This window comes from Heteronotia binoei, chromosome 2 (assembly GCF_032191835.1).
Source record: "Heteronotia binoei isolate CCM8104 ecotype False Entrance Well chromosome 2, APGP_CSIRO_Hbin_v1, whole genome shotgun sequence".
In the NCBI taxonomy this organism is placed as follows: Eukaryota; Metazoa; Chordata; class Lepidosauria; order Squamata; family Gekkonidae; genus Heteronotia; species Heteronotia binoei.
In genome coordinates this window covers 21368668-21383580 of record NC_083224.1, presented here as the reverse complement: position 1 = coordinate 21383580, position 14913 = coordinate 21368668, and the positions used below count along the sequence as shown (strand labels likewise).

General features: G+C 49.2%; 1 protein-coding gene across 1 annotated transcript in view; it reads right to left on the bottom strand.

Moving 5' to 3' along the window:
* The window catches only part of COL20A1 (collagen type XX alpha 1 chain), a 219977-nt gene that overhangs the window by 141056 nt on the left and 64008 nt on the right, over positions 1-14913 (bottom strand). Inside the window, exons 14-18 of the mRNA XM_060230663.1 lie at positions 10496-10619; positions 9286-9425; positions 8306-8435; positions 6290-6432; positions 3238-3370 (exon numbers count right to left, since the gene is read on the bottom strand). Coding sequence (XP_060086646.1) covers positions 3238-3370; positions 6290-6432; positions 8306-8435; positions 9286-9425; positions 10496-10619 — 670 coding nt within the window. The remainder of the gene's footprint in view (positions 1-3237; positions 3371-6289; positions 6433-8305; positions 8436-9285; positions 9426-10495; positions 10620-14913) is intronic.

Sequence of the window (14913 nt, the reverse complement as noted above, 5' to 3'; positions counted from 1 at the left end):
TAATTCCACTTGCAGACATTCAATCAATTCTGGGTTCATTTCAACAAATGGTTTCCTTTGGTTTCCTTTGCTCTGGGGTAAAGAGTCTCTGTATTGGGGTGGGGGGAGGGAATGAAGGCACTGCCAAGGAACAATCCAGGATTTGTCCATCACACAAAAGCCCGTTGTTATAAATGTGGTTAATAAACCGAATTCAAACCATAGGTTCAGATCCTGATTTGATGGACCTTAACCACCATTATACAGCTTTAAGACTGAAAATTAAGAAACGTTTTAAGAACAGAAGAAGGGTCATAGAATCATAGAGTTGGAAGGCACCTCCAACCTAGTCCAACTCCCTGCAGGATGCAGGAAACTCACAAATACCTCCCCCTAAATTCACAGGAAGAGCCCCGTGGCACAGAGTGGTAAAGCTGCAGTACTGCAGTCGGAGCCCTCTGCTCACGACCTGCTCACAACAGCGGAAGCAGGTTCAGGTAGCCAGCTCCAGGTTGACTCAGCCTTCCATCCTTCCGAGGTCGGTAAAATGAGTACCCAGCTTGCCTGGGTGTAGATGACTGCAGAAGGCAATGGCAACCCACCCCGTAAAAAGTCTGCCGTGAAAAAGTTGTGAAAGCAACGTCACCCCAGAGTCAAAAACGACTGGTGCTTGCACAGGGGACTACCTTTACCTTTTTAAATTCACAGGAACTTCATTGCAATCAGATGGTCATCTAGCCTCTGTTTAAGAACCTCCAAGGAAAGAGAGCCCACCACCTCCTGAGGAAACCTGTTCCACTGTGGAACCACTATAATGGTCAGGAAGTTCTTTCTAATGTTGAGCCAGAAACTCTTTTGATTTAATTTCAACCCGCTGGTTCTGGTCCTACCTTCTGGGGCCACAGACAACAATTCCACACCATCCTCTATATGACAACCTTTCAAGTACTTGAAGGGCCTTTCAAGTACTTCCATCTAGTCCAGCCTCCTGTCTCACACAGTGGCCAACCAGTTCCTCTGGAGGGCCAACCACAGGGCAGAGAGGCTGAAGCCTTCATAAGAACATCAGAAAATCCCTGCTAGACTAGACCTATGGTCCATCTTATCCAACCTCCTGTCTCACACCGTAGCCAACATGTTCCTCTGGACAGCCAACAACTGGGCAATAGAGGCCAAGGCTGATGGTGCCTCCTGGCTCTGGGATTCAGAGGATTAGTGTCTCTGAATGTGGAGGTTCCTCTAAGTCACCATGCCTAGTAGCCATTGATAACACTTATCCTCCATGAATCTATCTAATCCCCCTTTAAAGCTGTGTATTCCTGTGGCCATCACTACATCCTCCGACAGCAAATTCCATATTTTAATCACTCTTTGTATAAAGTAGTATTTCCTTTTGCCTGTCCTCAGTCTCCTGCCCATCAGCTTCACTATATGCCCTCATGTTCTAGTATTTTGGGGGGAAGAGAAGTTCTCTTTCTCAACTCTCTCCACCCCACGCTTCATTTTATAAACCTCTTTCACGTCTCCCTTAGTCATCTCTTTTCTAAATGGAAAAGTCCCAAACTCTCTCCAACCTTTCCTGAGAGGGAAGGTACGCCAACCCCCAAATCAACTTGGGGGTTACCCTCCTCTGCACTTGGGAGGATTGGCTACATCAGGGGTGTGTGGCCTAATATGCAAAGGCGTTTCCTGCTACCAAAAAAGCCCTGGCCAATAGTCATCTGAATATCTCAGACCAGTACTCTTCACCCAAAGGGTGATTAATATGTGGAATTCACTGCCACAGGAGGTGGTGGCGGCTACAAGCATAGCCAGCTTTAAGAGGGGATTGGATAAAAGTATGGAGCAGAGGTCCATCAGTGGCTATTAGCCACAGTGTGTGTGTGTATACGCACACACACATATATTGGCCACTGTGTGACACAGAGTGTTGGCCTGGATGGGCCATTGGCCTGATCCAACATGGCATCTCTTATGTTCTTATGTGACACAGAGTGCTGGACTGGATGGGCCATTGGCCTGATTCAACAGGGCTTCTCTTATGTTCTTATGTGACACAGAGTGTTGGACTGGATGGGCCATTGGCCTGATCCAACAGGGCTTCTCTTATGTTCTTATGTGACACAGAGTGTTGGACTGGATGGGCCATTGGCCTGATCCAACAGGGCTTCTCTTATGTTCTTATGTGACACAGAGTGTTGGACTGGATGGGCCATTGGCCTGATCCAACAGGGCTTCTCTTATGTTCTTATGTGACACAGAGTGTTGGACTAGATGGGCTATTGGCCTGATCCAACAGGGCTTCTCTTATGTTCTTATGTGACACAGAGTGTTGGACTGGATGGGCCATTGGCCTGATCCAACAGGGCTTCTCTTATGTTCTTATGTGACACAGAGTGTTGGACTGGATGGGCCATTGGCCTGATCCAACAGGGCTTCTCTTATGTTCTTATGTGACACAGAGTGTTGGACTGGATGGGCCACTGGCCTGATCCAACAGGGCTTCTCTTATGTTCTTATGTGACACAGAGTGTTGGACTGGATGGGCCACTGGCCTGATCCAACAGGGCTTCTCTTATGTTCTTATGTGACACAGAGTGTTGGACTGGATGGGCCATTGGCCTGATCCAACAGGGCTTCTCTTATGTTCTTATGTGACACAGAGTGTTGGACTGGATGGGCCATTGGCCTGATCCAACAGGGCTTCTCTTATGTTCTTATGTGACACAGAGTGTTGGACTGGATGGGCCACTGGCCTGATTCAACAGGGCTTCTCTTATGTTCTTACTCTTCAGTCCCCAAAGCCAAAAAAGAAATGCATATTTCTACACACTTACCGATCCTGTGCCGAATAGAGACTGTGTCACTCCAAGCTCCAGCTCTACAATGTCCTTTTGGAGATAGAGCGACCAACACTCTGCACGGTATTTTATTCCAATCCAAGCCCACTGAGCTCACAGGACTGACTCTGCTGCATAGGATCGGGCCAATCACAGGGCTTTTTTTGTAGCAGGGACTCCTTTGCATATTAGGCTACACCTCCCTGTTGTAGCCAATCCTCCCAAGAGCTTACAGGGCTCTTCGTACAGGTCCTACTGTAAGCTCCAGGAGGATTGACTACATCAGGGGTGTGTGGCCTAATATGCAAAGGCATTCCTGCTTCAAAAAAAGCCCTGGCCAACAGTCATCTGAGCATCTCAGATCGGTACACCTCAGTCCCCAAAGCCAAAAAAGACATGCGTATTTTTACACACTTACTGATCCTGTGCCGAACAGAGACTGTATCACTCCGAGCTCCATCCTTGTAATACGCCCAAATTGATATCTGGTATTCGGTGTTCTTTTTCAGACCAGGCAGGACAGCGGCAGCCAAGTTCCCAGCCACGGAGAGCTACGGGAGAGGGGCACACAACCCGATTTATAGACATCTGCACAACCCTTTGACTTTAGGAAAACTGTCAACGCTGAGGTTTCCCCTTATTGGTTCACAGTCAGGGCTGTTGATATTCCCTTCCCAGATTTCTGGTTCTGCTCTACTGAATGCTGACACTTATACTCCTGGGCTCAGAGACACAGGGAGCAAATAAATAAGCACACAGACTTCATTCTGTGCCTCATTTTACTGTAGAACATGGGTGACCATGTAATGCCTGTGGGGATCACGGTGTCTGCCAATACCTTTCCTGTGCCCTAGGTGCGCTACTGCCCTACCAAGTGGATGGGCCATCCCTGCCTGGCACCCACCAAAAGTGGGTGGGACCAGAAAGGGCTTCCGATGGGCTGCTGCGGATCCGATTGGCTGGGCAGATTGCAATAACATTGTTTCCATGGCAGCTGTCCCTACAGTTTGGTGTCGTGGTTATGTGTGCAGACTCTTATCTGGGGAGAACCAGATTTAATCCCCTACTCTCCACATGCACCTGCTGATGGGACCGTGAGTCAGTCACAAGTTCTTGAAGCACTGTTCCTCTCAAGAGCAGTTTCTGTCAGAGCTCTCTCAGCCCCACCCACCTCGCAGGGTGTCTGTTGTAGGGAAGGGAAGGGAAAGGAAAGGAGATTGTAAGCCGCTCTGAGACTCTTTCGGGTAGTGAAGGGGTGGAGTATAAATTCAATTTCATCTTCACAGTGCTGGTTTTATTCTCTCCCACTCCTTTTTCACAGTGTATTTTTTATAATTAACTCTATTCTTCCAAACCCTTAAGCTGCTTCTGTATCTATGGCGCCACCACTGATGGACCTCCTGATGGCACCTGGGTTTTTTGACCACTGTGTGACACAGAGAGTTGGACTGGATGGGCCACTGGCCTGATCCAACATGGCTTCTCTTATGTTCTTATGTGACACAGAGTGTTGGACTGGATGGGCCACTGGCCTGATCCAACATGGCTTCTCTTATGTTCTTATGTGGCGCAGAGTGTTGGACTGGATGGGCCATTGGCCTGATCCAACATGGCTTCTCTTATGTTCTTATGTGGCGCAGAGTGTTGGACTGGATGGGCCATTGGCCTGATCCAACATGGCTTCTCTTATGTTCTTATGTGACACAGAGTGTTGGACTGGAGGGGCCACTGGCCTGATCCAAAATGGCTTCTCTTATGTTCTTATGTGACACAGAGTGCTGGACTGGAGGGGCCATTGGCCTGATCCAACATGGCTTCTCTTATGTTCTTATGTGACTCAGAGTGTTGGACTGGATGGGCTATTGGCCTGATCCAACATGGCTTCTCTTATGTTCTTATGTGACTCAGAGTGTTGGACTGGATGGGCCACTGGCCTGATCCAACATGGCTTCTCTTATGTTCTTATGTGACACAGAGTGCTGGACTGGAGGGGCCATTGGCTGGATCCAACATGGCTTCTCTTATGTTCTTATGTGACACAGAGTGTTGGACTGGATGGTCCACTGGCCTGATCCAACATGGCTTCTCTTATGTTCTTATGTGACTCAGAGTGTTGGACTGGAGGGGCCATTGGCCTGATCCAACATGGCTTTTCATATGTTCTTGTGTGATGAGCAAAATGGGTAAATATTACATTGAGTCAAATCACCTCAAGGCATTGTACCTTCTTGAGGTCCCTGGCCATCCCAGTTTCCGTTCCCCAATCTCCAGGAGTTTCACAGCTCCTGGATCTTGCAGCCCAACCTCCCATTGCCTACTGGTAGCCAAGGGGAACCTGGCAACCAAGGCTTTTTTGTAGCAGGAACTCCTTTGCATGTTAGGCCACACACCCCTGATGGAGCCAATCCTCCAAGAATTACAGGACTCTTAGTATAGGGCCTACTGTAAGTTCTTGAACGATTGGCTACATCAGGGGGGTGTAGCCTAATATGCAAAGGAGTTCCTGCTACAAAAAAAGCCTTGGTTGCCAGGTTCGCTTTGGCCACCAGTAGGCGATGGGAGGTTGGGTTGCAAGATCCAGGAGCTGCAAAGCTCCTGGAGATTGGGGGACTGAGACTCAGATGGCCAGGGACCTCAACGAAGTACAATGCTCTTGAGCCCACCCTTCAAAGCAGCAGTTTTCTCCAGGAGAATTTATCCCTGTATTCTGAAGATGAGCTATAATTCCAGGTCCCACCTGGAAGCTGGCATCCCTGGATCTATCAGTGGCTACTAGCCCTGGTGACTAATGGGAACCTCCACGTCCAGTGGCTGTAAACCTCTATGCCCTGTTTGTTGGACATCCAGAGGAATCGGTTGGCCACTGTATGAGACAGAATGTTGGCTAGATGGACCAAAGTTTTGACCCAGCTGGGCTCTTCTTATTCCTATCTTATAGCAGGGAGTTAGGGTTGCCAAGTCCAATGCAAGAAATATCTGAAGACTTTGGGGGTGGAGCCAGAAGCAAGGGTGCGACAAGCACAATTGAACTCCAAAGGGAATTCTGGCCATCACATTTAAAGGGACCACACGCCTTTTAAATGCCTTCCCTCCATTGGAAATAATGGATAGGGGCACCTTCTTTTGGGGCTTACAGAATTGGACCCCCTGGTCCAATCCTTTTGAAATTTGGAGGGTATTCTGGGGAGAGGCACTGGATGCTGTGCTGAAAATTTGGCACCACTACCTCAAAAACAGTCCCCTCCAGAGCCCAGGGCCCAGATACCAACAGATCCATTCTCCATTATGTCCTATGTTAATAGCTTTCCATAGGGAATAATGGAGTGCCCAGCAGACGTTTCCCTCCCCTCCCCCCATTTCCTGATGACCCTGAAGTGGGGGGAAGGGCCTCCAAACCGGGGAATCCCCTGCCCCCACCTGGGGATTGGCAACCCTACAGGGAGTTCCACCAATCAGCTTTTCCTGCATACCTCCTGCGACCGCCCTTCACCAAGCACGTTCCATTTGATCTGGTAGACCACCACATCGGACGCCGCGATCGCTTCCCACTCCAGCCGTATCTCACTTCCCGAGAGCTCCGTGACCTTCAGGTGGCTTGGCGGCGGCACCTTTACTGCAAGACAAAGGAAGGGAAGATGGTGAGGCCCAGGGCTTTTTTGTTTTGTAGCAGGAACTCCTTTGCATATCAGGCCACCCCTCCCTGATGTAGCCAATCCTCCAAGAGCTTGCAGTAGGCCCTGTAAGAAAAGCCCTGTCAGCTCCTGGAGGATTGGCTGCATCAGGAGGGTGTGGCCTAATATGCAAAGGAGCTCCTGCTACAAAAAAAAAGCTGTAGTGAAGATGGGTTTCTCCACATTCTGTCCCAGTTGCTCGGGGAAGAAGCCATTGCGCAGCCCTGCCACGAAGCAGATGGCGAGGGAGCAGACTCGTAACCGGACAGCTGTCCTTAGCCAGCCCGCCTTTCGCTTCCCTGGACCGCCCCCCCCCCAATGACAAAAGCACGTCCTGAAGGACTGGGATGTAATATTTTGCAGCTATTAATTAAAGCATGATTATTTCAACGCTGGGCGAGAAGACACATGCCATTTGGCATCGCCAGAAACTGAAGAGTCCAAGAAGGGCACTCAAGGAGAGAGGGAGGAAAGATTGTGTAACTCACGTACTGGGCTTTCTCGGACTTTATAAATAGAATTATGCCAGAGATTCAGGCAGGCCTTTCTATATTTCAACAGGGAATTATTTTAAAAACATTTGACTCCATTGTCTCCTTGGGAGGCATCTTAGTGCAGTTCAAAGTATATGGGTGTGGTTTGTAACCAAAATCAGGGGGTTTTGTTTGTTTGTTTGTTTGTTTGAGCAGGAACCCACAGGAGCACAGTTCCAGCTCACTTCATGGCAGGTGCTGTGGCCTAACATGCAAATGAGTTCCTGCTGGGGTTTTTTCCCAAAAAAGCCCTGTGTAAAAGCAATGTCGATATCAGGAGGTGTGGGCCAGGGCTTTTTTTGTAGAAAAAGTCTAGCAGGAACTTATTTGCATATTAAGCCACATTGCCATGATGTCACCATTGTCTCACACAGGTGCTTTTTGGTAGGAAAAAACTCAGCAGGAGAGCCAGTTTGGTGTAGGGGTTAAGTGTGCGGACTCTTATCTGGGAGAATCGGGTTTGATTCCCCACTCCTCCACTTGCACCTGCTAGCATGGCCTTGGGTCAGCCATAGCCCTGGCAGAGGTTGTCCTTGAAAGGGCAGCTGCTGTGAGAGCTCTCTCCAGCCCCACCCACCTCACAGGGTGTCTGTTGTGGGGGAGGAAGGGAAAGGAGATTGTGAGCCGCTCTGAGACTCTTCGGAGTGGAGGGAGGGATATAAATCCAATATCTTCTTCTTCATTTGCATATTAAGCCACACCCACTGATACCAAACCAGCTCGAACAGCATTGCTGTGCATTCCTGCTCAAAACAAGCCCTGGTGTGGCCTGATATGCGGATGAGTTCCTGCTGGGCTTTTTCTACAATAAAAAGCCCTGTGAAAATCCATAGAGTTTCTTGAGCTTCCTAGAACTACCCCATGTGACTTCCAGGTTTCTCCCAGAAGTGACATAGCAATGTTGGTGACATTGCTTTCTCCCCTGCCAAAAGAGCTGCCAAAGAGCTGCCAAAAGGAGATCTCCCACCATAGTATGAAGCCTGGGAGCCCTAGTTCATGCAGAACACCAGTTTGGTGTAGTAGTAAAGTGTGCGGACTCTTATCTGAGAGAACCGGGTTTGATTCCCCACTCGTCCACTTGCAGCTGCTGGAATGGCCTTGAGTCAGTCATAGCTCTCGCAGAGCTGTTCATGAAAGGGGAGCTTCTGGGAGAGCTCTCTCAGCCCCACCCACCTCACAGGGTGTCTGTTGTGGGGGAAGGAAATAACGGAGATTGTAAGTCGCTCTGATTCAGAGAGAAGGGCGGGGTATAAATCTGTGGTCTTCTTCTTCTACTACTTACATGTAGTAACATTGCCCGTAACTGGAAAGGATTCGCCTTCATCGTAAATGGAAGTCACGCTGACAAAATATTTTGTCAGTGATGACAGAGGCTTCAGCACAGCAGATGAAACATTGCCAGGAACCTCCAACTGAAAAGAAACAAAATGAGGTCTGCTGAAAGTCCATAGAGGATATTGCTGTGACTGGCTGATACCAAAAGAGAAGGAACATTAGGATTGTCTTTGCATATTAGGCCACACCTTCCCTAAAGGAGCCAATCCTCCTGGAGCTAACAGTAGGCCCTATACTCTGAGCCCTGTAAGCTCTTGGAGGATTGGCTACTGAAGAGGGGTGTGGCCTAATATGCAAAGGAGTTCCTGCTACAAAAATAAAAGCTCTGCCTGGAAGTAATATAGACTCATCACTGAAATTGGGGGGGGGGGGGGGGCCGCAGAGATGATGCTCTGGTTTTTTGGCTAAAGTCTGTGGCAAAATCAGCCTCAAAACAGAGTTTTGCCCCAGAAACAGAGTCACCCCCTCAAAATTGCCATCACACCTATGTCACTCCCAGGTAACAAAGGCGTGTAATATTTATTGTTGTTGGGGTGCAGGTGTTTCCTCCAACCAACCAGCCAGCTGGCTGGTGGTGGGAAAAGAACAGGCAAAAACAAAGGATCCCTTAACAGTCTCAAAATCGCTGCCACAAAATGGTTATCACAGGAGGCAGAGCCAGCCACAATATTGCTGCTGCAGTTTCCTTCCAGTGACATAGTGAAGAGCTGCACTGCCAATCAGATCTCCAACAGCCAATCAGAAGTCTGGCTGTGAACAAAGCTGCATTTGGCCCCACCCACTGCCTAAAAAGACTTGGTGGGTCCCAGAGAAGGTGTTGGTGGTCACCATGGCATCCATAGGCACAAAGTTAGGGTCCCTGCCCTGGCTTAGATGGCCCTTGTGCCGATCTAGGAAAGCAACCCCTTTGTCTTGATGGTCACTCACCTCCCCAGTGTTGCTCCCCCTGCTGGACATATAGGTCACTCGGTGAGTTTTCACAGCTCGCAAGGTCGCCTCCCAGTTAACCCTGATGGAACCATGGCTGATATCTGAGAAACTCAGGCGGGGCGGAGGGCTCAGGGCCACTGTAAGACATGAGGACAGCCGTTCAGAGGTCATCAACATAACAGTTTGAATCCGGTTTCACTTCTGTGGGTTGTAGTTCAGAAAAGAAGACTGCTCTTGGGAAATTCTCAGATGCCCAGGGGTGGAATTCTAGCAGGAGCTCCTTTGCATATTAGGCCACACACCTCTGATGTAGCCAATCCTCCAAGAGCTTACCAAAAAAGAGCCTTGTAAGCTCTTGGAGGATTGGCTACCTCAGGGGTGTGTGGCCTAATATGCAAAGGAGCTCCCGCTAGAATTCCACCCCTGCAGATGCCTAACAAAACCCCAGTTGTCAGCATCCCTCCAGGAAAACCAGTGGCGGCTATAATTGGGTTTCAAAGTATGCCTAATTGGGTAATTCCTTGATATTATTTTTTTTTGGGGGGGGGGGGTAGAGCCTGGAGAGGTCGGGATTGGGGCCAGGAGGGACCTCAGTGCAATTTAATGACATGGAGTCCAGCCTCCAAACATCTACATTCTCTGATCTCTATAACCTGGGGTCCAGTTGGAATTCTGGGAAATCTCCAGGCATCAGCTGGAGACCGGCAACTGAGTCATGCTCCTGTCCCCCTAGATGGCTCCCTACATGACCTGAACATTCTATGCTCTGTGTAGTTGCCATTCCAATGGATTTGGACCAGATCTGAGAGAGGATAAGTCTAACAATGGCAACTAGCCACGGTGGCTGAAGGGAACCTCCACATTCAGAGACATTAATCCTCTGAATCCAAGAGCCAGGAGGCAACACCAGGGGAAGGCCTCAGCCTCTATGCCCTGTTGTTGGCCCTCCAGAGGAACTGGTTGGCTGCTGTGTGAGACAGGAGGCTGGACTAGATGGACCCTCACTGGTCTGATCCAGCAGGGCTTTTCTTATGTTCTTGTGAAGGCCTCAGCCTTTGTGCCCTGTTCTCGGCCCTCCAGAGGAACTGGCTGGCCACTTTGTGAGACAGGATGCTGGACTAGATGGACCCTCACCAGTCTGATCCAGCAGGGCTGTTCTAATGTTCTTAAGACACACATATGAAAAAAAAAACAGACCACAACTTACATGTGGTTTCCTGGATACTTGTGGGGTCACTAGCATCTTCTCCATACATCGCATACACAGCTAGCGCGTATTCAGTGCTGGGAGACAACCCCTCAAGCAGAACTTCAGTCTTTACGACTTTCACCTGACAAGAGACAAAGAGGGGGAAAACTCTGAAAATCAGGAGGAAAACAAATGTTAAAATCCTGCTGCCTGTTACAGTAAGAACAGATCCCTCTTCAGCCGTATCTGCCTCCTTCCTGTTCCTCAGCCATTTGTCTACAAGGCTGCCAATCAGGGCTGCCAAGGCCCCGGTCCATGGCTGCCAGAACGTGTATTGGTGAGCCCCATGGGTGTCCATAGGGACCACCTTGGAGACCCCTGAAGCAAATTGAAGTCAGACTCCCGTAATATTAGGACTTGGAGGCACCTAATTAAGTAGGTAGGCAATAGAATTATAGAGTTGGAAGGGACCTCCAGGGCCATCTAGTCCAACCCCCTGCACAATGCAGGAAACTCACAAACACCTCCCCCTAAATTCACAGGATCCTCATCGCTGTCAGAGGGCCATCTAGCCGCTGTTTAAAAACCTCCAAGGAAGGAGAACCCATCACCTCCAGAGGAAGCCTGTCCCACTGAGGAATTGCTCTAACGGTCAGGAAGTTCTTCCTAATGTTGAGCCGGAAACTCTTTTGATTTAATTTCAACCCGTTGGTTCTGGTCCTACCTTCTGGGGCCACAGAAAACAATTCCACAACATCCTCTATAGGACAGCTCTTCAAGGGCTTTGAAGGTAATAACCAGCACCTTGTGGCGAATCTGGTATACTATTGGCAGCCAGTGCCGTTCTTGCAGTGCCGGCTGTATGTGCTCCCACCTGGGCAGCCCCATTAACAGCCTGGCCGCCCCCGTTCTGCACTAGCTGCAGTTTCCGGGTTCATGACAAGGGCAGCCCCATGTAGAGGGCATTACAGTAGTCCAGTCTTGAGGTGACTGTTGCATGGATCACAGTTGCCAGGTCGTTACGGCCAAGGAAAGGAGCCAACTGTTTCGCCCGCCTAAGGTGGATAAAGGCGGATTTTGCAGTTGCTGCTATCTGGACCTCCATTGTCAAGGAGGACTCCAGTAGCACCCCCAAACTTCTGACCTCGTGAGCCGTTGTCAGTGGCACACCGTCAAAAGTTGGTAGGGGAATTCCCCTACCCAGACCGCCATGACTCAGGCAAAGGACCTCTGTCTTCATGGGATTCAGCTTCAGTCAGCTCAGTTTAAGCCACCCAGCCAATGGAGTTCCTGCTACAAAAAAAGCCCTGCCCATTTGCAGAAACAATTTTCTATTTATTTCAACTCTGCTCAACACCCTCCCCAACCCCTGCCATTACAACCAATTTGCTGCCCCCCTTCTGCCCAACTTGCAGAATGACCTGGAAACCAAAGGGACATTATGGAGGTGCTCTCCCTAAGTGACTTTTGTGTGTGTTTGGTCCATGAAGATTCTCCAGCCTCTCAGTTTGAGAGCTGCAGCACAGCAACACAGTTCTGGGATCCAGTTCTATTTTCAGGCATGGTAATAATTCCAGAAGAGCTGCTCGGGCTTGTCTGTTGCAGCAATAAGAAACCAGGAGTCTTGCAGCGCCTTAAAAACTAACAAGATTTTTCTCCCAGTTTAAGCTTTCATGAACTACAGCCTGTTTCATTACACACAGTGGTGACTAAAGGGAACCTCCATCTTCACAGAGCCAGGAGGCAACATCAGGAGAAGGTCTCGGCTTCCATGCCCTGTTGTTGGCCCTCCAGAGGAACTGGCTGGTCACTGCATAAGACAGGATGCTGGACTAGATGGGCTACTGGTTTAATCCAGCAAGGCTCTTCTGGTGTTCTCGTGAAGACCTCAGCCTCTATGCCCCATAGTTGGTCCTACAAAGGAACTGGTTGGCTACTCTGTGAGACAGGATGCTGGACTAGATGGACCACTGGTTTAATCCAGCAAGGCTCTTCTGGTGCTCTCGTGAAGACCTCAGCCTCTATGCCCCGTTGTTGGTCCTACAGAGGAACTGGTTGGCTACTCTGTGAGACAGGATGCTGGACTAGATGGACCATTGGTTTAATCCAGCAGGGCTTTTCTGGTGTTCTCATGAAGACCTCAGCCTTTATGCCCCATTGTTGGTCCTACAGAGGAACTGGTTGGCTACTCTGTGAGACAGGATGCTGGACTAGATGGGCCACTGGTTTAATCCAGCAGGGCTTTTCTGGTGTTCTCGTGAAGACCTCAGCCTTTATGCCCCATTGTTGGTCCTACAGAGGAACTGGTTGGCTACTCTGTGAGACAGGATGCTGGACTAGATGGGCCACTGGTTTAATCCAGCAGGGCTTTTCTGGTGTTCTCGTGAAGACCTCAGCCTCTATGCCCCATTGTTGGTCCTACAGAGGAACTGGTTGGCTACTCTGTGAGACAGGATGCTGGACTAGATGGACCATTGGTTTAATCCAGCAGGGCTTTTCTGGTGTTCTCGTGAAGACCTCAGCCTCTATGCCCCATTGTTGGTCCTACAGAGGAACTGGTTGGCTACTCTGTGAGACAGGATGCTGGACTAGATGGACCACTGGTTTAATCCAGCAGGGCTTTTCTGGTGTTCTCGTGAAGACCTCAGCCTCTATGCCCCATTGTTGGTCCTACAGAGGAACTGGTTGGCTACTCTGTGAGACAGGATGCTGGACTAGATGGGCCACTGGTTTAATCCAGCAGGGCTTTTCTGGTGTTCTCGTGAAGACCTCAGCCTCTATGCCCCATTGTTGGTCCTACAGAGGAACTGGTTGGCTACTCTGTGAGACAGGATGCTGGACTAGATGGACCACTGGTTTAATCCAGCAGGGCTTTTCTGGTGTTCTCGTGAAGACCTCAGCCTCTATGCCCCATTGTTGGTCCTACAGAGGAACTGGTTGGCTACTCTGTGAGACACGATGCTGGACTAGATGGGCCACTGGTTTAATCCAGCAGGGCTTTTCTGGTGCTCTCGTGAAGACCTCAGCCTCTATGCCCCATTGTTGGTCCTACAGAGGAACTGGTTGACTACTCTGTGAGACAGGATGCTGGACTAGATGGACCACTGGTTTAATCCAGCAGGGCTTTTCTGGTGCTCTCGTGAAGACCTCAGCCTCTATGTCCCGTTGTTGGCTGTCCAAAGGAAGTGGTTGGCCACTGTGTGATGCAGGATGCTGGACTAGATGGGCTCCTGGTCTGATTCAGCAGGGCTCTTCTGATGTCCTTATGCATCCAAGACCTCTTTTTAATTGTTGCAAGACAGCTGCCATCTGCAGCTCCAAATGCTAGGCCCTTCTTTGTACCACAAGTCTTGCTGGGCACAAGGCATTGCTGAGTACTGTTCTCACATGCCTGCATTAGCATTAGGGTAGACTGCCATATTTAGTGATGATGTGCATGTGTGAACGAGGCCTATTGTAGATCAAAAAACCTTTACTGATTCTGTTTGCTAGCACTATTTTTTTTTTTTTTGCAGTTTTGTAACTGAAGCTGCTGTTCCCATTTTCCTTACATCTGAGGTGATTTGACTCAATGTAATATTTACCCATTTTGCTCATCACATAAGAACAAATGAGAAGCCATGTTGGATCAGGCCAATGGCCAATCCAGTCCAACACTCTGTGTCACGCAGTGGCCAAAAAAACCAGGTGCCATCAGGAGGTCCATCAGTGGGGCCAGGACACTAGAAGCCCCCCCACTGTGCCCCCCCCAACCCAAAAGAATGGCTTCTCTTGCTTTACTGAGCCAGATGTTTGAAATCTGCACGTTGGAATGACCCTTTGAAGAAGCCATTTTCCCACAAGCCTCTGAGGCTACGCAACTCAGCAGGTCCAGCTCCAAGTGTTAAGGGTCCCTTGGCAGAGAGTTCCGAGGGGTGGGGCGCTGCCCTCTTCTACCCACCCAGGCCCAAGGGTTGCCAACCTTCAGTGGTAAACCACAAGACCATATTGGCACAGTGGAATGCCCAGTTAAGAGAAGTTTCTGAAGAACTGAAATGTAATCTCTGAAAATGCCTTTGCTTGTTGAGGGTTACAGTCAAGTTTGCCCAGCAGGAACTCATTTGCATAGTAGGCCATGCCCCCTGCTGTCACCATTGTTTCACACAGGACTTTTTTAAAAAGAAAAAGCCCAACAGGAACTCATTTGCATTTTAGGCCACATCCCTTAGGCCAAGCCAGCAGAAACTGCGTCCCTGTGCTTTCCTGGTAAAAAAAAAAAAACAGCCCTCAGTTTGACCATCATATAAGGATGTAAAAATTTGTCGGATCAACCTTTCAGAGTCCTTCCAGTTGCATTTATATTGCAAATTTATGTGCTTGTAACTTTTACATTGTTTATTATAAATAGTTACACTCTGTTACTATTTATTATATACATAACTTGCAACATAGTATTG